Source organism: Phascolarctos cinereus, unplaced genomic scaffold, assembly GCF_003287225.1.
Source record: "Phascolarctos cinereus isolate Bilbo 61053 unplaced genomic scaffold, phaCin_HiC Scaffold_4;HRSCAF=312, whole genome shotgun sequence".
NCBI lineage: Eukaryota > Metazoa > Chordata > Mammalia > Diprotodontia > Phascolarctidae > Phascolarctos > Phascolarctos cinereus.
The window spans coordinates 723,416,714-723,442,079 of NW_027555847.1; the positions used below are offsets into that span (position 1 = coordinate 723,416,714).

Here is a 25,366-nt window from a genome sequence, read left to right on the forward strand (position 1 = left end):
GCAAATAAAATGACTGAAATGCCCATACCCTTTAACCCAGAGATTTCTGCCATTAGGCATATACCTCAAGGAAGTCATTGACAAAAAAAAAGACTCCATATGCCCTAAACCATTCATAGCACTGCTTTTTATGGCAGCAAAGAATTAGAACCCAAGTAGATGGCCATTGGTTGTGGGGGTGCTAAACCTGTCATGACTGTAATGGACTATTGCCGTATGAAATGATGAGCGTGATGAATAGGGGAAAGTGTGGAAAGACGTACATGACCATAGTGATGCAAAGGGGAGCCCGGAGAGCAATACACACAGTGACAACAGCAGCGCCAACCGGCGCAAAACAAGCAGAGCTGATGCTGTACGAGGTCAGATGCTGGAGCATCGGGGGGGGCGGGGCGCCACAGCTGCAGAACGCTGCATATCACGTCATATGAGTTGATGGGGTTTGCTGATTTTTTGTCTCTTTTTAAAAAAATTCTTTGTCATTTATAAGGGATGGCTATCTGGGAGGGGAAAGAAGAAAATCTAGGTGATGTGAAAGCAAAAGAGAACAATCTATTTTTAAAAAGAAAATGAGGGAGTTAGGAGGGGTGGGCTTTGGGGGAGACTGATCACATGCATTTCACTTGAGCCGTACCTGAGGCATGGTGCATGGGGAGCTCCTTTGTTTCTGAGGATGCTTTTCTTTACAACAGTCAGCCCTCAGTGTCAGCACTGCATTATTGCCAAGTTGGCTGCTTAGCAAACTTCTGTTCATCCAAGTTCCTCTTGCCATAGATTCCCATTTTAACCTGGAATGTAGATACTCAGTCTGTTCTAAGAAGGAAACGGAAATGTGGCCTCCTTGCTTCTGGGAAAAGCCTTCAGAGCTCTGCTTCCTGGCTTCCCTCTTGTAACTGTGCCTGTCGGGGAGGCTCGCCATTATGGCTTCATGGTGTACAGTATGTTGTCTATGTATGTGGGGTGTATGGGTGCTCCCAGAGGACCAGCAGCTCTGGTGTGAGGGCTGCTGAGCCTCTTCAGGGCTGCTCATCCACCTCTGGTGCCCACCTGTCACCCAGCTCTCGCCTGTGGCTCCAAGAAGCTATAGTGTGTGCAGTGGCCACACCCCGGTAAAAGTGTCCTGGCAGATGGGCAAAACCTGGCTGACAGGGAGCAGCAGGCCTCAGACATGTAGGTGGATTAGAGGAGCGTCCACCCCAAGCGTGTGAAGACCTCCTGGAGGAATGGGTGCATGAGAACAGCTTGTGCCGACGTCCATGAAGATGGCTGGAGCAGGCGGTGTGGAGCACGTGGAGCTTGGCCAACCATCCGAGACGCCAAGGTCCACTGCCTCCCAGGCCATTGCCAGACATCCTGACTTGTCTTGCTATTGGACTTCAATGACTGGAAGAAGGAGTGAGGTGCAAGACTTTGTGCAGCTCTGCCTCACTTCAATCCGAGTCATGTACAGGTCGAGACACCAGCCTGTGACATCCTCAGTCCTCCTTGAAACGAAGGATGGTTGTTGTCGTCAGCGCCTGGAACTTCATCCGCGCGTTCATTCACACACTCACTCATCCAGGTGCATTGTCACTCAGTGCAGCACAAGAGCAGAGCACTAGGGAATCCTCTTTTCGTGGGTTGTGTCTCCGTCTGAGCAGCTGGACCATCAGCTCACTCGGAGGTGGCCATTTGTGCTCCTGTGAGGTCCACTCTGTGAGTCCTCTTTACCAAGCTACCCTCCCGTGTGACGTCAGCCCCCTCTGAGCCTCTGAAGAGCTCTTCATTTGTCCTGCGATCCTGCAGACACTCCTTGTCCTTGGGGCTCCAGAGAAATGACGGCTCGGTTCCTGTGGCATGTACACGCGGCTCTTCTGCAGTGGTCGTCATCATAGCTGAGAAGTAAATGAACAAGGGGCAGCGTGCAGCCTATTTATATTCCGCTCCCGAAAGTTTATGGGAGCGCTCTGTGATCTTAAGCACTATGTAATTAGAGGACATACATCCAGTAAAGTCTCATTCTGGCACCTCATCCTGGCACAGGGGTCAGACCCTGGGCTTCCAGGTCTTGGGAGGCTGTCCGTGAAGGAGAACCATCCACGGCAACTCTTCCGGATCTGTAGAGGCCAGAAGGAGGAACCCAGCACTGGACAGCAACTCGGCTGCCAGTGTCAGCAGGAGGGCCCGTATCAGTGAAGTCATAGTAGCACTCTCAGAGCATTGGAGAAGCAAATGGTTTAGTCTCTAAGCCATTCAGCATTTATTAAGCACAAGTCCACTTACCGTGGCAGTACGCTCTCCAGGGCTGTCCACGTAGATGATGAGGTTGATGCACACATTGCCAGAGCTGGCTCAGGGTTTGGGAGGCTCCGAAGGAAAGTGGGGGAGGGAAGAGGGATTAGACCGCCTACCAGACTGAAGGTCTGCAGAGTCGTCGCACTGACCTCATTGTTGCATGCCTGTGAAACCTGGACAGTCTGCCAGCGTCATGCCAGGAAACCGAATCGCCTCCATGTGAGTTGTCTTAGGAAGATTCCGCAGATCCCCTGGCAGGATAGAATATTGGACACTGAGGTCCTTTCTTGAACTAACCTGCCAAGCATTCAAACTCTGCTGCGGAGAGTGCAACTCCAATGTGCTGGCCGCATTGTTTGAATGCCAAACTTATGTTTGCCTAAAAGACTACTTTACCAAAAACTCACACGAGGCAAGCACACACGGAGGTCAGAAGAAGAAATGCAAGGACACTCTCAAGTTCTCTCTGAGGAACTTTGGAAGTTTAGGGGAGATGCTGGCACAGGACCACCCAGCATGGTGTGCCCACGGCAAAGAAAGTGCTGTGTTCTATAAGCAAAGCAGAATTGCAGTAGCTCAGAAGAAATGTGAGATGCTCAAATTTAGACGTCTCCATTCCAAATGTTCAAATGGACTATTTGTGGCCAACCTGTGGGACAGCCTTCGTAGCTTGTACTGGTCTGATCAGCCACAGTCAGACACACTGTACCTTGACCCTTATGTAGTGATGTCATTTTGGTCCTCTTCAAGCACAAAGGACAATAACCAGTAAGCACCCACTGTGTACACATGGCTGTATAGCAATATTTTGAAGCTTCAACATATCTTAAATTGAAACGACATATAGTCCTAATAAAGGTTCTTGGTTTTGTTCTTTTTACAAAACACATTTTGATTTTTTTTGAATTTTCAGTCATTTTTATTCACCATATTTATCACATGGAACCTCTAGTTAGTTTGCTAAACTGAGCAATACTGGTGGTTAAGTCACCAGTTTCAACAGAGCTCACATAGAAGGAGGCAGGAGACGGAGATTCCAGAATCACAGTTGGATTAGAGAGAGCAGCTAGCGTGGAGACCAGCAAGGTCAATCCCATTACCTTACCAGTGAGAAAAAAACTGACCTTGCTAAGGGGGGCTTCCCTCTCACACCAATGCCAGCATCTACCACTCACCCATAGAACCCAACGAGGCGGCGGCGGAGTTATCGGCTTTCCGACTCCTCTCAGGTTTGCTTGCATCGCATTCAGTTGTGCAGAATCACAGCGTCTCAGGGTGAGACGTCCAAGGCAGGGAAAGCTGTGGCGGCAGCCTCATGTGGGAGCTGATGTGTTTTCACTCTTCTTATCATTTGACACAGGTCTAGATATGGAAGAAGGGAAAGAAGGAGGGTCATGGCTTGGAATCAGTAAGAAAGGAAAGTTGGCAGCCCTGACAAATTACATGCAACCGAAGCTTGATAAAGACGCCAAAGGCAGAGGTACGATGCGGAAAGGCTCTGGATGGCGGTGCGTGTTGTTAAAAAAAAAAAGCCTTCTAATAATAGCAGGCATTAAGATGCCGATTTAAGTTTACAAACCACTTTCCATCTCCTTGTTCCCCCTGAGATGCATCCTGCAGGTGTTGCTAGATCCTCATTTCCAGATGGGGAAACTGAGGCCCATGGCCACACACCTAGCACATGTCAGAGTAAAGCTGTGAACCACCATTCTACCTGGAGCTCAAGTCCATTACCTGTTCTGTTACATCATGTGCTGCCTCAACTCCCTTTAAAAAAACAAAACTCTTTTCCCTATTCTGTCAGCTCAGATTGGAAAAGCGTCATGTCACTGGCAGTACCCTGCTCCAAGGACGGGGACCTAGGAAGCAAGCTCAGTGATACAGGCTTACACAATCATAGATTCAGAACTGGAAGATACCTTGGAAGTCATTGAGTCCAGCCCTCTCCTTTTATTTACAGATGAGGAAACTGAGACAGACAGTGAGTTGAAGTGACTTGCCCAGGGTTACACAGCTAGTAAATGCCTGAGGCTAGATTTGAAATCAGGTCTTCCTGACTCAAGGCCCAGCGCTCTGTCCACTGCACCACTCTATAGTGGGTGAAAGGATGCTAGAATGTGTCTGATAAGATCAAGCTCCTTCGCTGCTCACCTCCCGTACAGATACATGCTGTGGATGGGAGTTCAGGAGTAGCCAAAGCCCTTGGCTAGACCAAAGCCAGCTGTTAATGACGCTGCTCACAGGTTCCTTGAGTTGTGTCAAGAGGAAAACCGAGAGCAGACCATTACCACCCCATTCCTTGCAGCCTGTGCCCCATTTCTCTGCCACCGCTCACTGCACTGACCCTCCGCCTCACCACAGAGTGCTGGTTTTCACCTCAGCAGCCCTTGTGCCTCAGGCCCCTTCTTCCTCTCTGGCATCTCTAAAGACCCCATGTGGAAGGCCCATGCAGTGCCTGTCTGGGGGCTCAGAGCTATGTGGAGCAGGCCTCATGCCTAACCCTAACCCTAATTGCACCTCCCGACCACGCCCTGGTGTCTACACCAGCTCCTCGCTAAAGCCCTTGGTGCCCTGTGAGAATCCTTACAAGCATTTTGAGATTTGTCGTCCGCGCACTCTTAGTTAAGAGATTTTACAGTTTGTGCTGGTAATCTCAAAGGCAGAATGAAGAATGCCCAAGCTAAGTAGGGAAGGGAAAGAAAAGAGACACTCAGGTCCCTTGAGGAGTTCCTTGTCCTTTTCTGAATCAGAGCAGCCAAGGTCTCAGCCCCTGGGGACAGCCTCTTGTCAGCTCTTATCTTCTAAGAAGACTCTCTGCCAGCCCCTGGTTAGGAGTCCTGGGCTGTACGTGGCTGCTCTAGGAAGGGCTGAGGGACAGCTCAGCCTCGGGGCCAGCTTGTGAGACTGATTCTATCACTGAGGCAGTGGAGGACCCTGCCATGTCAGCCCAGCCCTCTCAACCTGTTTCCTCATCTACAGAATGAGCATAATTATCCCTCCCTTGCCGATGGCCCAGGGTTATTGTGAGAATCAGAGAAGGGACAAATGTCAGAGCTCTCTAGAAAGTATGAAGAACTTTTTGAGCCTAAGTGCCTCACTCTGCTATCATTCCAATGGCCGTCCTGTTCCTTCAAGTTTCTCATGTGCCTGCCGGGCTCGCAGCTTCCTGTCCGTAATCCAGTGAGCTTCTAAGGTCTTTTCTGACTGTGACTCTCGGGTCCCACCATCCCTGCTATTCCTCAGGGCCCAGCCCCGCCTGCTTCATCTGGGGGATTGGAGGGGGTTGGGGGGGGCCCAGAATCCTGCTCATTCATTCTGTTCTTCCCTTCCCTGTAGGTGAGCTCGTAACCCACTTCCTAACCACGGACATGGACAGCTTCTCCTACCTGAAAAAAATCTCCTCAGAAGCACACCTGTACAACGGCTTTAACTTGATAACTGCCGATTTAAAGTAAGTCTGTACTGTGAGCGAGCTCAGCGATGCGCAGGGGAAGGTTGGCAAAGGGCGGCGGCGGCAGGGCGGCCCGAGGCGCGGGGCCGGGCTCTGCCTCCACGCTGGAGTCCACGCACTCCCTGCTTTCCCTGGTCAGACAGAATATCCAACGAAGGGGCGTTTAGACCAAGCAGAAGAGGAAAACCCGGCCACCTCTGCCTCCCCAGGGACAGAATCCACATCTGACCAAGAATCCCTTGCACAACATCCCCCACGGAAAGGCTCTCACGGTTAGGAAGCTTTTCCTGCCACTTGAATTTGCTATGTGCAAGACTTCTTGCCGCCCCAGGGCCAGCAGAACAAGGACAGGCCTCCAGATGCCGCAGGGCTAAAGCGCACGTTCTCCTGTCCTGGTTCTCCCGCTTCGAATGTGCTCCGGCGCGTGCCCCCCCAGCATGGCCTCTCTGGACGTGCAGTAGCTAGTCCTCCCCCCCCCTTTCCCCCGTCCCGCCCCGACTTGGTCCTTTCCAGTTCTGCTTTGGAAACGCTTTTTAGAGTTTTTCTGTTTGCGCCTTAAAGTCTGACTTCTTTTACAATTAACATCCTCAAGAGTTTCTCTACATCCCCTCCTCAATTACTGTTTCACCTTCATTGATTTCCGGGGCTCCAGGGGAGCCATAATACTAAAGAGGAAACATCGAGGCAGCACAAGTAAAACCCAGCACTTTCACTGGCTGAAGCTGCCGCCAAGTCGGTGTCTTCCAGAGCGTCCACAGCCCCGATGACCCTAGCCCTCCTTCGGCTTACATCCTAATAGGGCCGGCAGACGCAGAAAGAGAATTCCTACAGAATTAGGCGCCCTGGACGTCATCCCTGACGGCAAGGGGATGTCAGCTGGAAAGGGAAGTGAAGCCTGCGCTGCTGATCCTGCCTGGGGGAGGGGTTGGGGGGGGTGGAGACCCGCCACAATCAGGCTTTCCCAAGTCGGTGGCGATGATTTCCACTTCACAAAGCGCTATTCCAACAGTGGTCACTTTCCTTCAGGGGTCAAAGAGCAACCCGAGGTCCAGCAAGAAGGAAGAGGTGTGCACACGCGCTCAAGGGCCTGGACAGTGCCACTAGCAGGCTTAGGCCCACAGGCCTTGGGAATTCTCTCTCTTCTCCTGAGGCTAGAGTGGAAGCAGATCTTCTCTTTGGGCAGCAGAGGGCAGAGCTATTCAGCTCACCTCTGGGGCTGCTCAGGCACATAGTAGGTGCTTCACCAATGCTTCTTCCCCTTGGACAAGGTTGGATGGTAACCTGGTGCTATTGCTCTGAGGGATGCTTCTGAGTGGGCGTTGTTAAAATCAGTGGCGCGTTCTCACTTTGTAGACATTCTTCTTGACAGATGTCCCTCTCCCCCAGGTTCATGTGCTTGCTCTCTCTTTCCCTCTGTTTCAAGCAAAGCTGTCCATTTGTTCACTGGGGCTCAGACAGCCAAGTGTCCTATGATGTCCATTGCCAGCTACTCTGCTTGTCCCTTTGATCCCCGCCATTCCTCTTGTGGATTTCCCCCACTATCATCCCCTGTCTCTAATTTTCAGTCTCTCCTATTTCCTAGCACCTTCCCTGCCCATCACCTGGTGGCATACTTTTTCTCTTCTGAACTAACCTCTTGATTTCTTGACCTCCAGTCCGAGGGACCAGGGTAGGAAGACTTACTGTGGGGAGGATCTTAGGACCTCTGGATTGAGGAATCCCCCAACATAATCAGCAAATAACCAGTATATACCATGTGCCAAGCCCTTTTCAGGGCTCTTCATCTACCTTCGGGGTCTGCCTGGCACTTACCTCTCACTGTGGCTTCAAGAAAGCTGTAGCATGCGCAGCAGCCACGCCCCAGTGATACTTTCTTAGTAGATAGGCTGAGCCTGGTTGAGGGGTAACTAAAGGGCCTTGCACCTAACTGGTGAGTTAGGGGGGTATCTACTCCAGGCTTTCCTGGCAGAATGGGCAGATGAGAACAATCTGTTTCTATGGTCACAAAGGCAGCTCAAGCTCACGCTGTGGAGAGCTCGGTCAGGCATCTAAGACACAAGGTCTTCCGCTGCATCTCAGGCCGTGGCCAGTCATCCTGACTTTTGTGCTACCACTAGATGAGGATGACTGTGGAAGTGAGTGAGGCCCGTGACTTTGTGCAGCTCTACATCCCTGAAATCCAGTTTATGCACAAGCCAAAACATTGCCTGGTGATGTCAAGGACATACAACCAATAACCAATATTGTCCCTGCTACCCACAAACGAGCAGGAATGGTGCATCCCTCAACAGCCCTCATTTGAGTCTGTCTTCATCACTCAACTGGAAATGCTCTCTCCAGTAGCCAGTGACCTCTTCTTTGTCCAATCTGCTAGCTTTTCTCAGTCCTCATCCTTGACCTCCGCAGCCTTTGACACTGTTGATCACTGTCTCCTGCTCAAAACTCTCTTCTGTCTTGGTCAGGACACCCTCTCTCCTGGTTCTCTTCCTGCTTCTCTGACCACTCCTTCTGCATCTCCTTTGCTAGGTCTCCATCCAGATCAGTAGGTAGTTTCTGTCCTAGACCCTCTTCTGCTCTCTCCTGATTCTTTCACTCAGGGACCTCATCAGTTTAGCACATTCTGTGGTAATCTCTCATGAGATAATTCCCACATTGCTATTCTGTGCCTAGTCTCTCTCCTGGGCTCCAGTTCTGCTTCACCAGATGTTTCTCAGACATTTTGAATTGCGTGTGCCACAGGATCTCAACATGTCCAGAACAGAACCCATCGTGTTCTCCCCCAAATTTACCCTTCCTCCCAGGTTTCCTCTTTCCGTCAAGGGCCCCAAAATCCTCCCAGTCACCTGTGTCTGCAACCCGAAAGTCATTCTTCATTCTTCGTTAGCCTACCTCTCTCCTAATTAGTCTTCCGGCCTCAAATCGTTTCCTGCTCCATCGTCTTCCACGAAGCTGCCAAAGCACATTCCTGGTGTCTGGGTCTGGCCTTGCCGCCCCTCCCTCCCACTCAGGAAGCTCCAGTAGCTCCCTAGCCCTCAAATGCATAGCCTTCTGGGTGGCAGTTAGGGCCCTTCCCAGCCTGTCTCCATCCTCCTTTTGCACAAACTTCTTCCTGTATGCCCAGGTCATCTTCCCCTGTAGAGTGAAGACTCCTCCGAGAGCCAGACGGCCTCCTCAGTGTCTTCGGATCCCTGGAGCCTGGTAACTGCTCTTTGATTGACTGCTTGATCCTGAGTTCCCGTCAGGGTTCAATCTCCAAATCCCTTCTCCCATCACGGGCTGTAACAGTGAGAGGCACAAGGATTCTCATCCGTATTTCACAGGAGAGGAGACTAAGATTCACGATGGTTCCATGCCTTCCACAGACGCAAGGCAACCCCAGCTGAGCCAGGCCTCAACGCAAAGCCTTCTGACCCAAAGGCCAGTTCTCTGTCCAGGCTCCTGGCTGCCTGCAGGTAAGACTTGATGGGATGGTCTGCCCAGGATTTTAGCTGTGAAAACGGGGAGGACGCAAAGTCTAGGAGACCACGTCATTTGAGTGCTGTGGATTGCTCAGGAACAAGGCCACTGAAGTCAGTGACAATTTGGCTACAACTCGGGAGACGATGTCCAAGAGTCTCTGGGTAGTCAGAGCTTCGTGGATCTAGAACTAGAAAACACCTTCAAGGTCACTGAGTCCAGCTTCCTCATTTGATAGGCGAGGCCCCCAAGGCCCTTCCTGACCCCAGACCTGGCGTTCCATCCACGCACCATGTCCCACAGGGCTAGGCAAGGACAGCAGGGACGTGGGGCCTGAGCAATGGGATAAACAGGAAAGCGTTTAACTGAGGAGAAGGAGCCTCTGGTCCGACCGCTCCGATTCTCCTTGGGTGGTTTGGTGAATCGTCAGGTTGCTTCCTTTGCTCCATCCCTAAAGGGAGAGATATGCCTTATGATATCTCCAAGGGTCATTCCAATGCTGGCAATTGGTGGCTCTGAGTTTACTTGATAAAACCTGGCATCCTCAATTAGAAGAGGTGAGCAGGGAAAACAGCCGTCATCTCGTGAATGGCATGATTTTGAGTGATTTTGCATGGAACATTTGAAGACCCGACTAATTAAACAACTAAAGTGATGGCTGTCTTTTGTGGAGGGGCTCCTGGGACTCACAGACCTAGAGACAGGACAGGAGATTACAGAACTGCCGCAGATTTCAAATTGCAACACAGAGTGAATGAGATGAAAGGATGAAGATCAGTGGAGAGTGGGCACGATGGTAATTGAAGGCATTGATGTAACTCTTTGTTGGCAAGTGAAAAAAGGAAGACTTGAAGTCTCTTCACAGTGGTCGCCAGGTCACGTGAATAGGGAGAACCCAAGAGAGTGAAGATTAAGAATGGTTCAGGTTAGGATGGTAGCGACTTTTGGAGTCTCTCATGAGTAGGAAACTATTAAGGATGTAAAATTATACATCAGAGAGACCAAATGAAGCCTGGCCCAGATCAAAGGAGAATTTGAGCTGCATAGCAGTTGGTATCCCCTCCAATAGTGCTTCAGAACATACAAGACCTAAAATTACTTTATAGCTCTCCTCACAGCGGATGGCTAAAGGGCAGGCCCGTCAGCTCCCACAAGACACATGATAATGGGGAATGGCACATCATTAGAACTGCAGCAATCCCATCAATAAGGTGCCTGAGGCCAGGAGTAGAATGAAAAGTGGCTTCATGTTTGTGGCCAGGCCTCTGAGCATTTGCATGGACAATTGTGGAGAATTCATCAATTGCAGGATGTGATAATTGTAACCAGCGTGAGGTGACCAGGGCTTTGCCCCACAGGCGCCATATTGAGAGGGCGTAACTTACCCTTGTAGACCTTTAGTGATGTGGGAACCAGAGACCTTAGTGCACCTTGTTGGCCAGGATGGTGAAAATGAGGAGCCAGCCCATGGCAGGCTGGGGCAGCTCCTGCCACAGCCCCACACCCTGGGCATGGTTTGTGGTACTTGTCTGGCACACAAAGAATTGCTAGTTATAGCTTGAGCAATAAGCTCATTAATGGAGGCTCCATCAATGCAGGGTTTAGAAAGATTTTACGTAAAGGCTGACATTCACCCTTGGATAAGATTTGCTGCTGTTTGGTCATTTTAGGCATGTCCAACTCTTTGTGACCCCGTTTAGGGTTTTCTTGGCAAAGATACTAAAGTGGTTTGCCGTTTGCTTCTCCAGCTCATTTTATAGATGAGGAAACTGAGGCAAACAGGGTTAAATGACTTACCCAGGGTCATACAGCTAGGAGGTGTCTGAGGCCAGATTTGAACTCTGGAAGATGAATCTTCCTGACTCCATGACTGTTGCTCTATCCACTGTACCATCAAGCTGCCCCTTGGACAAGATATGAAGACTCAAAGTATCTCAAAGTTGGCAGGGACTTAGGAGACCTCCTGGTCTAAAGTGTCTCAACAGGGCCCCCACACACACCACACACCCCACAAGTGCCCGTCGAGCTTTTCCTTGAAGCCCTCCAGTGAAGGGGGGAGGCTGGGAGGAGAAGCACAGGGCAGCCAGGCCGAGAAAGTGAGGGAGCAGAGTCCCTAGCATCTACCTGGCCTCTGTAAAGAGCTTGTAGAGTTTGATGGAAAGAGTGATGGATCCATCCAGAGCCGGAGAACGCAGGGAAGATGCCGGTTCTCTTACTTGCTTGCCCCTTTCTGCACCTCCCTTTCCTCCTCAGTAAAATGGCAGGACTGCACTAGCTCCAGTTAGAGATTTATCGAACACCTACTGTGTGCAGGACTTCAGTCCGCTTGTTCCTCTTCCCCTCTGAGTGTTGCTCCTGGCCCCTCCCCCGCTGCCCACAGGCACGCCAAGGTCCCTTCATCCTGTCGTGCCTTCGAGCTGTCTTGTTTTAGCTCTTCTTCCCTTCAAAACCTAGCTCCTTCTGAAAACATTGATTGCTTTCGCTGCCTTTCCTCCCACTTATTTTTCTGAGCACTTGTGATCTGGTGGCTGATCTCACCATTCAGCTGAAATTGCTTTCTCCAAGGTAACCAAAGATCTCTTAACTGCTGAATGCATTTACCTTTTCTCAGTCTTTATTCTCCTTCAAGTCAAGTCACCAAGTATTCATTAGGGACCTACTATATTCCAGACACTGTGTTAAATACTGGGGATACAAGGAAAGGGAAGAACCACAACAGTAAAACAAGGCAGCCCCTGCTCTCCAGGAGCTCCCAGTTTAATGGGGGAGACATCATTCAAATGACTGTGTGATATAAGATAAATTGGAGAAAGTTGGCCTTAACATGATTGGCCACCCCCTCTTCCTGAATACCTTCTCCTTCCTGAGTTTTTGACGCTTCTCCCTCTTGGTTCTCCTACCTGTCTGACTGGGGTGTATAGGTGTCAGGAAGATGAATCCCTCTGAAACAAACCAAAAAAACCCTCTGGTCATCTACCCAAGAGCCAGTGTGGCTTCAGAAAGGGCCCAGGAACAGTCAACATGGTGTTTGCTGCCCAACAGCTCCAGGAGAAACACCAGGAGCAAAACAGAGGTCTGTACACAATGTTCTTCGATCTGACTAAGGGCTTTGATATTGTCAGTCATGAGAGTCTGTGAAAGATCGTGACAAAATTTGGTCGCCCAGAGAAGTTTATCAGTATTATATGCCAGTTCCATGACAGTATACTTGCACAGATTATGGATGATGGACAGTGCTCTTGAGTTTTCCCAGTCGCCAGTGGGGTGAAGCAGGGCTGTGCTTTTTAGTATGATGTTTTCAGTTATAGGTCACCTTCAGCAAGGGTGAACATGGTATCAGGGTCAGCTGACAGTAAATTATTTAACTCAAAAAGGCTACAAGCCAATCCTAAAGTGGAGGGAGAGTTGGTACATGACTTTTTGTTTACAAATGATTGTGCACTCGATGCAGCCTCTGAAGCTGAGATGCCACAAAATATAGATTGATTCTGTGCTACCTGTGCTAATTTTAGCCTAACAATTAACACCAAGAAAACACAGGTGCTCCACACCATTCATATGTGGAACCATCAGTTACAACAAATGGAAAAGTGTTGAATGCTGCGGTAAGTTCACTTACCTTGGCAGTGTACTTTCCAGGGATGTCCACATAGAAAATGAAGTTGATGCAGCCATTGCCAGAGGTAGCGCAGTGTTTGGGAAGCTCCAAAGGATAGTATGGGAGAGAAGAGGTATTAGACTGACTACTCAGACTGAAGGTCTACAGAGCTGTTGAACTGACTTCATTGTTGTAAGCCTGTGAAACCTGGGCAGTCTACCAGCACCATGCCAGGAAACTGAATCGCTTCCATTTGAATTGTCTTAGGAAGATTCTGAAGATCACCTGGCAGGACAAGTACCAGACATTGACGTCCTTTCTGGAGGTTGAACTACCAAGCATTCAAACTCTACTGTAGAGAGCTCAACTCTGATGGGCTGGCCACATTGTTCAAATGCCAAACATATGTCTGCCTAACAGACTGTTTTACAGGGCAAATGTTCACATGAAGGTCAGAAGAAGCGATACAAGGACACTCTCAAGGTCTCTCCAAAGAACTTTGGAATCACTTATGTGACATGGGAGGCACTGGCACAGGACTGACCAGCATAGCATGACATCATCAAAGAAGGCTCTGTGCTCTGCGAGCCCAAGCAGAATTGCAGTAGCTCAAAAGAAATGGGAGATGTGCAGATTTAGAGACATCTGCATTCTGACTGTTCACACGGACTATTTGTGCCCGACCTGTGGTAGAACATTCCAAACTCACGTTGGTCTGATCAGCCACAGTCGGACACACATCCCTGATAGTGATGTCATTTTGGGCCTCTTTGAGAATGAAGGATAAGGGGAAGCTAGGTGGCACAGTGGATACAGCTCTAGCCTTGGAGTCAGGAGGACCTGAGTTCAAATCCAGCCTCAGACCCATCACACTTACTAGCTGTGTGACCCTGGGCAAGTCACTTAACCCCGATTGCCTCACCAAAAAAAAAAGAGAGAGAGAGAAAGAGAGAATGAAGGATAGCACCATCTTTCCAACCATTCCTTCTCCGTCTCCTTTCTGGCTCATCATTTACACCCTGACCCAGGGCTCTGTCCTCGCCCCTTTTCTCTTCTTACTCATTGACCTCATTATCTCCAATGGATTCGATTTTTATCTTTATGCACATGACTGAGATCTATATATAGGGCCCTTATCTCCCTGCTGAACTTCAGTCTCACATCACCAAATACTGGTTGCATATGTCCAACTCGATGTCCTCTAAGTGGCTTAAATTCACCATGTCTAAAACAGAACTCACAGTCTTCTCCAACCACTTACATATTCTCCAGACTTTTCTGTTTCTGTTGGAGATACCACCATCCTTCTAGTTGTCCAAGTTCATGACTTTGAGACGTACACGTCGTCATGAACAAATTGTGTTACCAGGACAGTCTTCTCGGAAGCATTTGGAAAGTCTAGAATGGTTTTGGAGAAAATGTTTGCTAATGTTCTTCATTGGGCCAATGATCTTAATGAGATATTTCAGTAAGACAGCAATTGAGCTGCTGTGTTCACCCCTAGAAATCAGAATTTCTATGATGATGATTAGAATGATAAAAGTAATCACAGTGGACATTTCTATAGCCAAAACTGCAGACAGGGACTGGTTTTATCCCTATTTTCAAGTGAGGAATCTGAGGCTTAGACAGGTTCCTAGTATTATAGCCCTCCTTCTCTAGGACTGTCCCAACTTGTCCTCTTGGGCTGGGTCCCCAGAAGGTGACTGCTGCTCCCATGTTCTAGGGTCCCCATCCTGTGGTTCTCTACCACTTGAACTGATCAGTTCTCATTGGTGAGCTTCCCTGTAGTAATAGACGCAATTAACTTAAAGCGAATTCATTTAGTAAGATGCTGGGGTTAGAAAGTAGTATAGGATATTCAACCAGATTGACACAGGGAAGAGCGGGCACCAACTCAAAGTGAAATGGTGGTGAAATGCCCCTAGAGGGAACACGTGGCCCAAGCAGGACTGCAGGAACCCAAAGCCCTTACCTTCTGTGTAGAGTCCTCACGGTCCCCTCTACACACACACACTCCCGGATGCAAGTAAGAGCCCATCAGCCTGGCCTCATCCTCCATGGAATCCACAGTCAGCTCTCCCTGCTGCCTGGGCCACACTCTCTGAAGCGACTTCTTCAGTTAAATCTCAAGGGCCTGTATGTTCATGGCTGTCTGGGGACCGTGTGTCTACTCCCAGGGAGATGTGGTGCCTCCCATCCGACAGGGAGCAATAGCCAATGTGGTGGGAGGCGGGTGAGGGTCCAAAGAAGGGGAGGGGCTGGAATCCTCCTTCCTCCCCACCGACACTTCCAGACTCTCATTACTATCACTAAGCAGCTTCTCCTCTTTTGACGATCATATTCTCCAAGGAGATCACCCAATCCAGATCTCCGTGGCCGTTCTCTCTCAGGCCCTAGGACGTTCTCCTTACGTCTCCAATGATGTACCGATGTTCCCTCAAGTACCCTAACTTCCCAGTTCCTCAATTCACTCAATCTGAATACTTGCTTCCCCACCTCCACCTCAGTGTCCCCCCAAAGCGTTCCACTTCCACATTCATGAGCTCTAAACTTCTCTTGTCTGCTGATCACCTTTTATCATTCCATCTTTCCCAGTGCCTGGCAAAATCTGGCTCTGGTCTTCATCTTCACTGACCCCCAAGCCCTCCACCCTCTGTTCTTTCCTAGGCTTTAACTCCCATACTGGCTTCTCTCTTCACTATCTCTGTTCCTTGGCCAGCTCAACTCCACACTAGCCTCTATTCTAGAATCTCTTGGCCCCTCATCCTATTGCCAGACAGACCCTGATTTTGCATTGCTCCCACCATCTGCTGCCTTTGTTTACATTCCTGAACCACTGAACAGAGTTGGAAGAGATCACAGGACCATGCTTACTGGGCAAACTACAAATTTATGCTACATAATCTCAACTGGGTCCTTGCTGCAGCAAGGCAATCTTTTTATACCATCCCAATCAGTTCCCTCTCCTATTCCTCGTGGTAGCTGTTCCAAATCTTTTCACCCTTCTCAAAAATGCCTCGGCACTCCCTCTCTCCTCTCAGCTGAGAACCTTGCCTCATACATACTTCTCTGAAAAAACTGAGGCCATTGGCAAGAGCTCCACCTTCTCATATCATTTAGACATCTTCCCCCATTATCTCCTCCTCAACATCCAGGCGGTCCTTCTCCATGCTGAGGCTCTTCACCCCAACCCTTCCCATCTTCTCCAGGAGACTGACCACACTATCATCCCCACTTCCTCACTAATCTTCCATCTCTCCTTATCTACTGGCTCCTTCCCCATAAATATGTCTATGTTTCCCCGAATCCTCATTTGATCTGTCCAGCCTTATTAACCTTCTGTCTTTCTTCCATCTTGGCTAAGCCCCTTGAGAAAGCAGTCTTCAATCCATGTTTCCACTTCCCTTTCTCTCAATTCACTTTGAAATCTTCTGGAATCTGGCTTCCAATGTCATCATTCCACTGAAACTGTTCTCTCCAAATTCAGCAACGATCTCTTAACTGCTAAACCTAATGGGCTGGTCAAAGTATCGCTCATTTTCTCCTCCTAGATGTTGGGTTTTGGTGATGCCTGTCTCTCCTGGTTCTCCTCCTCCCCATTTGACTACTGTTTCTCATAATCCTTTGCTCAGTCTTCAGCCACTAACCGTGGGTGTGTCCCAAGGCTCTGCCTGAGCATTCTTTTCTTTTCCCTCTAAATGATCTCACTTGCTAATCTCATAAACTCTGTTGGGTTCCACTATCAACTGTATCAGATGATTCTCAGATCTCTATGTTAGGCTCTCATATCTGCCTTCTGACCTGCAGACTCACATTGCCTCTTGGACTTCTCAAACTGGACATCAGGTAAACATCTCAAACCCAACATGTCCAAAACAAAACTTAGAATCTTTCCTTCCATCCCCTTCCCCTTCCCAACTTCCTTCTTCCTGTCCGGGGCACCCCCCCCTCCCCCCCAGTCACCCAGGCTCACACACAAGCTCAGTGTCCTCCTTGACTTCTCTGTGGCCCAATCTTGTCCTTTTTGTGTTTACAGCCTCTCCTGTGCACGCACCTTTCTTAGTCACCAGCCTAGACCGAGGCCGCCTCACTCCTCACCTAGACTAGGGCAACGCTTTCTAATCATTCTCCTGTCGTTGCTCTTTCCCTGTGCTAGTCTGTGCTCTACTCACCTGCCCAAGGCGTCTCCAGAGCATGTCTGACTGTGACTTCCTCTGGGACAAACAGAAAACCGTCTGTCTGACATTCAAAGCCCTTCCTGCCTTCCTCGCTCCTCTCCATACCTTCTACAACCCAGCTCTAGGACCTCGCTGCTGCTCATGAAGGACACTGAGCCTTCTCACTGGTTGTCCCCCTTCCTTCTCCTCCTCTTCCTCCGTCTTGGGCTCTGTGGTTTCCTTTAAGACTCAGCCTGGTCCCCTCTGCTGCTGGGCCCTTTATTCTAAGACTATCTGCCATTTACACTGGGCCCACATGGCTCCAGAGGAGGAAGTGAGGCTGGTGACTTTGCACAGCCTTCCCTCACTTAAATCCAATTCTCTTGCATGTCACAGCATCACCTCCCTGATGTCGTTCATGGTCCTCCATGACAAACAGCAGCCATTTGCACTGCATCCAGCTTGTTTGTACATACATATGGTTTGCACGTTGTCGCCTATCCGATCCAATCCGTGCTAAGCACTGGGGCTATAGTCGATCAAGAGAAAGACAGGTCTTGGCCTCCAAGAGCTTACAGTCTAATGGGGGGGAGACAATACATGTTCGAATGTGCATGTCCTTTGCCCCTCTTTGTGTCCCCAACATTCAGCACAGCAGCTGGCTGCTATCGCTCACTTGATAAGGACTTGTTGACTGACTGCCTGTTGGACCAAGCTGAACCTGAGCTGCTGTAATGTAAAACAGAGCCAACCCAGCAACATCGAAGGCCAGCTTGCCACTGGGAGTGCCGTATGTCACTCGGAGCACACATTTTGGGACGCTAGGGTGTTTGCCAGCTAGAAAATGTTAAAACAAAACCAAAGATAGATAGAAGGTCATCCTGTTGTGAGAAAATACACAATTTCTCTTTTCAGTCCCCCAGCTCCTCACCACAGTGCTCACATGATTTAATTACTGTTCTCTGTGCTAAGTGGTTTATCTATCAAAATATGAAAGACAAGCAGAAAGCACTGGAGGGTAATTAGTTCTCTTTACAATTCAAATCTTCTTGCTCATAATGATTTCTCCTTTCAAATTTCCATGGCCTCAAATGTTATTTTGCCTTTCTCAAAACAGCCAGTTTTTAACCTTAAGAAGCCAGAAAGCCAGACAATATTCTTGTACACCCACAAACTTCTAACTGCTTTCTCAATAGCAGAAGAGGAAAAAACATCAGAACAAAGGTCTAAGATTGAACAGGGAACAGGGCATAAGAATGGAAATGTCAGGACTGTGGAGACCCTGAGTTACTCAGCAGGAAACAGGAGCCTTCTTAGATCTCCCTGCCAACCAGAGAGGAGCACCTCGGATTGTACGTCTTAAGGGCAAGATAGGAAGAGGACAGCCTGATGATGTAGCGCCTTCTTACTTTGCCATCCCAGAGCAGTGGAAACAACAAGGACTTGGGACACCAGAGCCTGCGTTTGAATTTGGGCTCTCTCACTTTGCTCCTTTCTCTGTGACTTGGGCAAACAGCTTCTCTGCCCCCAGTTCCCTTGGCCATAAAATGAGTGTTCGACTCGTGAACCAGTGGCCTCTGAGGTCTCGAGGGGACCAATGGCCTCACTCTCTATTGGTTTAAATCTCTGGTACTGAGGGGGGAGGGATTGGTCCCTGATCAACCTCCCAAGCCTAGGATGCAATCACAAAAAGGAAGGAGAAGATAACTAAGGACAAAATTAAGTGAAAAGATAAGTTAATGCCTTGTTATCCCTTGAAAAAACATGAAAAGGCTCTGATTTGGAATGCAGCCTGGCCATTTACTAGGCAAGATTTGCTATGCCCTTAAAGAGCTAGCTTGCCAGCCTGTGGTCAGTCCAAGAAGGATCCAGCAATTGAAGATGGAGCCAGCCCTCTTGGGACTTGGAGGGGCAGAGGGGCAGAGTTGAGGGTGATGGGAGCCAGAAGATGGCGGCTGGGGGTGGAAAACAGGGTTCATACGTTTGTCATTCACCCTGTCTGGGCCCCAATTTTCCCATGTGCAAAATGAGGAAGGAAAACTAACTCGCTAACCTGTGATGATTCTTTCCCCTCTAAAGTTCAGTGATTTTCTGTTCTCTAGTCCACCTCTTCAGCCGGACCTCTCAATGTTCCTTGGTAATCTTCTTGATCTGTAAGCTATTTCTGACCCCCCTCATTTCCCACAGTGACTACTGCAGCCCTCACTCTTACCCACCCAGGTACCAGTCTCCCTTGTCTTTCACTTCTAAGCTTGTAGACAGAGCTGCCACCCCTGATGTCTCCACTTCCTCACTGCCCACTCTCTCCTTACCCCTCTCCAGCCAAACTTTGCCCCACCACGCTCCTGAAGCTGTTTTCTCAAAAGTTGCCAATGCCCCCGCAGCAGCTGGGTCAGGTCACATCCTTCCTGGCCCAGCGTTTCATACGGTCCCCATCACTCCCTCCCATTCAATGCTTTCTCTTCTTTTCCCTTCAGAAACACCACCCACTCCTGAGCGTCTTCCTACCTCTCCAACCTTCTGTCTCCTTCCCTAGGCCCTCTTCCTCTTCCGGACCCCTGAATGTGTACTTGCCAAGGCCCTCTCCTTGACCCTTATCTCTTACCTCTGCGCTGTCTGCCTTGACAGTCTCATTCAGCTGCCTGTGGTCTGCTGACAATTCCCACACCTGTATCTCCAGCTCTAAGCTCTAGACCCAAATCTCCAACTGTTACAAGAAGTCTGCCCCTGGCCATCTCACCTCACCTCAGACTCATGCAGACCTGATTCAGTAAATCTTCCTTTTCACTCCCCCATTCATCCACATTCATCCAGCCTTCTGGGTGTGGAACCCTGCAGTTATGACCCTGGACTCCTCCATCTCTTACTAGCTCCTGCTGACTCCAGCACTGAAATGGCTTTAATCCCTCCCACCACCAGCCCTTGCTACAGGCTCAAGGACAATTGTAGCAGCCTCTTAGCAGGCTCACTTAATCCCCTCTTCAAGCCATCCTTCCCATGTTCTGATCGGTATCTGAGGTGAAGACACAGAGGCATCCTTATCAGGTGTGTGGAAGGCACAGTGATGCCCTAGCTGTATAATAGGAAAGATGCTGGAATTTGGATTCAGAAAGCTATTAACAGCCTGGAACCATGGGCTGAAGTGTGCTGCTGACAAATATACAGGGACTGGGGAGCAGGCTACCCACAGAAGATGGCAGGAGACAGACCTCACCCAATAATCCTTCTTATGAAAAAATCTGGGAGTTCTTAGGGATGACAGTGATGCTCATGAGGCAGAGGTCCAAAGCCCACCTGCTCCTGTACTCCCAGGGGTTCCCATCTGCTTGGAGCTGGGCATCCCTAGATGTTACTCTGTCGTAGGAATGCCTTTGGCATCTTCTCCCTAGAAGATCTCTTTTCTTTTTTGACTTACTGCAAAATCACAGAATGTTAGAACTGAAGGGGGACTTTAGAATGTCAGAGCTAGGAGGGGCCTTAGGGATGGGGGCAGCTAGGTGGCACAGTAGATAGAGCACTGGCCCTGAAGCCAGGAGGACCTGAGTTCAAATCTGGCCTCAGCCATATAACACTCTCTAGCTGTGTGACTCTGGCCAAGTCACTTAACCCCAATTGCCTTAAAAAAAAAAAAGAGAGAGAGAGAGAGAGAGAGAACAGGGGATGTCAGAGCTGGGAGGGGCCTGAGAACAGGGGATGTCAGGACCAGGAGGGGCCTGAGAACAGAGAAGTTCAGAGCTGGGAAGGGCCTTAGAACAGGGGATGCCAGGGCTGAGAGAGACCTTAGAACCCAGAACCCAGAACTCAGCATGTCTGAGCTTGGAGCTAGAAGTATATCCAGAGGAGTGCAGTAAGGATGGTAAGGAATGGATAGAGCTCTGGACCTGGTGTCAGGAAGACCTGAGTTCAAATCTGGCCTCAGACACTTCCTAGCTTTGTGACACTGGGCAAGTTACTTAACCTGTGTCTGCCTCACTTTTCTCATCTGTAAAATAGAGACAAGGATAGCAGCTCCCTCCTAGGGTTGTTATATGGATCAAGTAAGATGTTTGTAAGGCGCTTAGCACAGTGACTGGCACATAAGTGGTGCTTAATAAATGCTTGTCTTTGCTTTTTACCTTCCATCCCTGTATGAGGACTAGCTACAGGCACTGCGTGTGTTATCTTGTAGCAGATAGAACGGGGGGGGGGGTTCTGACTTCTGCCATGCGGAAGGATTAGACTTATTCTGCTTAGCCCCAAAGAATGATGGGTAAGAGAGGTGCAGAGAGCCTGATTTAGACTTGATGGATGAAAAGTTTTCCTGAAAATCAGAGCCATCCAGTTATGGCAGGGCCTAGCTTCCCGAAGGCCTTTAGGAGGCCAGCGATGGCATCAGCGGGGTTCTGGTAAGGTCAGCACTAGGCCGGATGCCCCGTGGGACAGACAGTGCCATTGGCAGCAGGAAACCCTGCCAGTCCCTGCTCCATTGGCGAGTGTGTGTCAGATACGTGTCTTGCGTTTCTCTTGTCTTCCTTTCCTCCCTCACTCTCTTTCATTATCACTCTCTTCCCCTGTGTCTCTTTGCTTCTTTCCCTTCTTCTACTGCCTTCTTTATTCCTCCCGTAACTAACCATAATATGGCCGTGCAATATATTTTAAATTATTTAGTGTGCCTATTAAGCAGAATTATGCACTCTATTCCCTGGACTAATGGAATGTTCTAAAAACATTTCTAAATTTCTCAAACAAACACTTAACTAAATTGAGTTGCTTCTGTTTTTCCAGTGGTTTGGGAGACTTCCCGAAAGAGTCTCCTCACCTCTGGTGTGGAGCCGGTTTGGAACTCAGTCACCTAACAAGCATTTGTCACCACACCGTGCCTGGCACCAGGCCTGGCACCGGGACATAGAGACCAAAACGAACGTCTCTGCCTGTAAGCCTACGTTCTCTTGGCAGGTGGAGCTAACATTTACACACCTAAGTCAAGCAAAATCAATCCAAGGAGATGGGGGAGGGGAGCATGAGCAACAGGGTCAGCCTCTTGTAGGGAGTGAGGTTTGAGCCGAGCTCTGCAGAGAGCTAGAGAGACTCAGAGTCCTGGAGAGTTGCCCTTGGCGCTGAGAGGAAGTTTGTGAAAGGTGCATTCTAACTCAGCCTGCGTTGTGTCACCTCCCAAGAGGCCGCCCCCTCTCAGATTCCCACTGCATGGCTCCCACATGACTGCACGTGGACATCAACATTGTAGAGAGGCATGGCTAGTTCATCCGAAGAAGATCTGGGCTTTTCAGTGGACTGCAAGCTCACCGTGGCTCCACAGGGTGACAGACAGCAGCCAAGAAGCTGAGGGAGCCTGGGTTTGGTAAGAAGACACGGCAGGGCAGCTCACCATCCTCTGCTTGGCAGACCTTGCCTGAACTGTCATAGGTTCACTCAGGGAGGAACGTCGATGTCATGGAGCCCGGGGAGGAGGGCAGCTAGGATGTGGAGGAGACTGCACGCCCCGCCATGCAAAGGTGCCATGGGAGGAAACGAAGGAAAGGCGTGGGAAGAATTCGATGACTGCCTTCAGATACATCAAGGGATTTCACATGGTGGAGGCTGAGATGGATAGACGGCATCACGGAAGCAGCAAGCAGAACCTGAAACCCCCAAATGACTGAACAACCCCATGTGGAAGAGGCAGCGGATGTTTGCAGTGGCCCAGTGGGGCCCACGGGAGAAGGGGCTCTTTGGGAGTCCTCACTCCCTACAGCTAAAAAGTCTCTTATGGGCGAGATGGTGGGAGGGATTCCTTGTTCACCCCGCGAGGACTTAGGGCAGTTCTATGAGTCTGCCTCCATAGTGAGAGGAGGAGGATGACCAAGAGACGGGAGAGGTGCTAGCTTCTCCTTCAGCTTTTCTTCGGGGGACACCACTTCCTTAACTGCGTGACTTCCTCCCCTCCTGCATCCCCAGTATGACGCTCCGGGCTCTTTTATCTGGAAGCAAGCGTCTTCACCTCGGATACTGATCAGAACATAGGAAGGATGGCTTGAAGAGGGGATTAGTGATGGAAGTCTTGAGAAAAGTCAACAGGGTTTGATGGAGAGGAATTTTGACTTTACAGCCAGTGTTTCCCTTAGCTAAGGGTGTCTCGGAATTCCTGGAGAAGAATCTGGCCAACGCTCTGCCCACAGCATGACTATGGCCATGAAGCTCCCTTGTCCTTCCCTCCCATGGCTTCAGCTGTTGTCTTCATATTAGTGCCTCCTATGTCTCTAACCCTGGCCTCCCCCAGGCCCACTGCCCGCTGAGTACCCCTACTTGCAGGGCACAGTGGCACCCCACAATGCCACCTCCTCCCTCCAAACCTGGCCCACCCTCGCTTCTCTATTACTCCCAATGGTGCCCTGTACTCCAGTACGCCTCGCGCACATATCCAGCATCCCCATACGTGGCCAACTCCTGTCAAATCTATCTTTTCAGTACCCATTCATGTGTGCCCTTAACTCCTGCTGCAATCAGCCTTGCATAGACCCTCATCTCTCTCACCTAAATGATTTCTAATTATCTCCTAACCAGTCTCCCTGCCTTAAGTCTCTGCGTTTCCTGTCCATTCCCAACCGTTCTGCCCGAGTCATCTTCCTTATACACCACTCCTGACTGTGGCATTCCTCCATTCAGAAGCATTCAGCCACTTCCCTCTGCCTACAAAATCAAGCAGGCATGGCAAGTCTGCATTCAGAGCTGCCCACAGTATGGCTCCAGCCTGGCTCTCTGGCTTTACTTCAGGTATTCCAGCTAAACTGGACTAGCCTTCATCTCCTGTTTTCACTTCTGCATTTACTTGGGCCATCCCTCAGTACCCTGTTTTAATCCACTGAAGTACCTTCCTTCAAGGTGCCACTTTCCCTGAGAAGCCATTCCTATCACTCCCCAGGTGAAAGGGAATCCGTCCTCCTCATATTTCTCCTCCAACTTTGCCTGGGCCTCTCCTAACCCTCATACTTAGCTCACTAACTGTCCCTTGGGTGGGGGCTATTTGGATGGGCCCTTCCCAGCTAGGAAATCATAATTGCCTTCAAATCTCAGCTCAGGTGCCAAACTTCTCCTGATTTGCCCGTTATTAATGCTCTCTTCCCTTAGAAATTGCCCATGTATAAACATGTACCTCCCCTGTCCCCCACATAAGTTCCTTGGGGGCAGAGACTGTTTGGCTTTCTTATGTAGGCTTCCTAATGCAGAAGAAGGCACCTCATCACCGGTTCTTGAATTGGGAACATCAGTATCTTATCTCTCCCGGCGTCCCATCCCTCGTGCCTAGCACAGTACCCAGAGGAGCCTAAGAAAGGTTTGCTGTCTTTTGTGCAGAGCTGACAGGCCCCACAGTGACCTCCTGGTCACTAGTAGGAGGTCTTCCCGAGTCCAAGCACCTTCCTCCCTCACTTCCTTCCTTCCCTCCCTCCTGAGAGTGAGGCTTCATCCTCAACCTTAATACCATGTCTGCCTCCTGAGAGAAGCAGTGCATTCCCAGCCGCCTGTTGGCCACCTTGAATTGAATGTCCTTGGGGCATCTCAACCTCAACGTGTCCAAACCTAAGTCTTACCCTGCAAACTCACCTCTCTCCTGAATTCCTTTATTACTGTCGAGGGCCTCTCTCTCCTAATCCCACAGGCCCAGGCCTACAACCTTGGGATGTTCTCAAATACTTTCACTCACTGTGGATGTCCAATCCATTACCAGATCTTAGTGGTTTTACCTTTACAGTATCCTGTCCACTTCTGTCCTTTGACCCTGCCCCCACCTGGGGCAGGCCCCCACCCCCTCACTCTTGGACTGTTGCAGTAGCTGCTGGGGGGAGGGGAGGGTCTGCCTGCCTCCAGTCTCTCCCATTCCATCCATCTTCCATTCCGCCATTGAAGTGATTTTCCTAAGGCTCAGGTCCAGTCCTGTCACCCCCTGCTCCTTAAACTTCAGTAGCTCCCTATGGCCTCTAGGATTAAAAGTAAAGTCCTCTGTTTGGCATTGAAGGTCTTCATAATCTGATTCCTTCCTACCCGTCCAGGCTTGTTACCCTCTACGCCCTCCAGGTGCCACTTAGTCTCACTACAGTGACATCCTGACAGTGCCTCACATCCATCTCCATTCTCCAGCCTTTCTACTGGCTGCCCCCCCATGCCTGGAACGCTCTGCCCCATTCACCTTCTCCTCTCAGTTTCCAGACTCAGCTGAGATTTGACCTTGTGCAGGAGGCCTCTCTAAGTCCCCCCCCACCAGCTGCTGGTGCCTTCCTTTTTTCCTTCCTTCCACTCCGTAGCTTTGCAGACCCAGAGACTTAGAGATTTGCATTCTAATGTAAGCTTCCTTCTCCCTCCAAGGCTCAGACTGTTTCTGCTTTTCTCTGTATTGCAGGGCCTGCTCATATGGCTCAGGGCGTAATTCCAAATGCGTCTTCTGTGTGGGAGAGT

General features: G+C 49.8%; 1 protein-coding gene across 3 annotated transcripts in view; it reads left to right on the forward strand.

Moving 5' to 3' along the window:
* The window catches only part of TANGO2 (transport and golgi organization 2 homolog), a 178,149-nt gene that overhangs the window by 111,452 nt on the left and 41,331 nt on the right, over positions 1-25,366 (forward strand). For all 3 annotated transcript variants that reach the window (XM_020996343.2, XM_020996344.2, XM_020996346.2), the window contains 2 exons: positions 3,635-3,754; positions 5,611-5,725. In XM_020996343.2, coding sequence (XP_020852002.1) covers positions 3,635-3,754; positions 5,611-5,725 — 235 coding nt within the window. The remainder of the gene's footprint in view (positions 1-3,634; positions 3,755-5,610; positions 5,726-25,366) is intronic.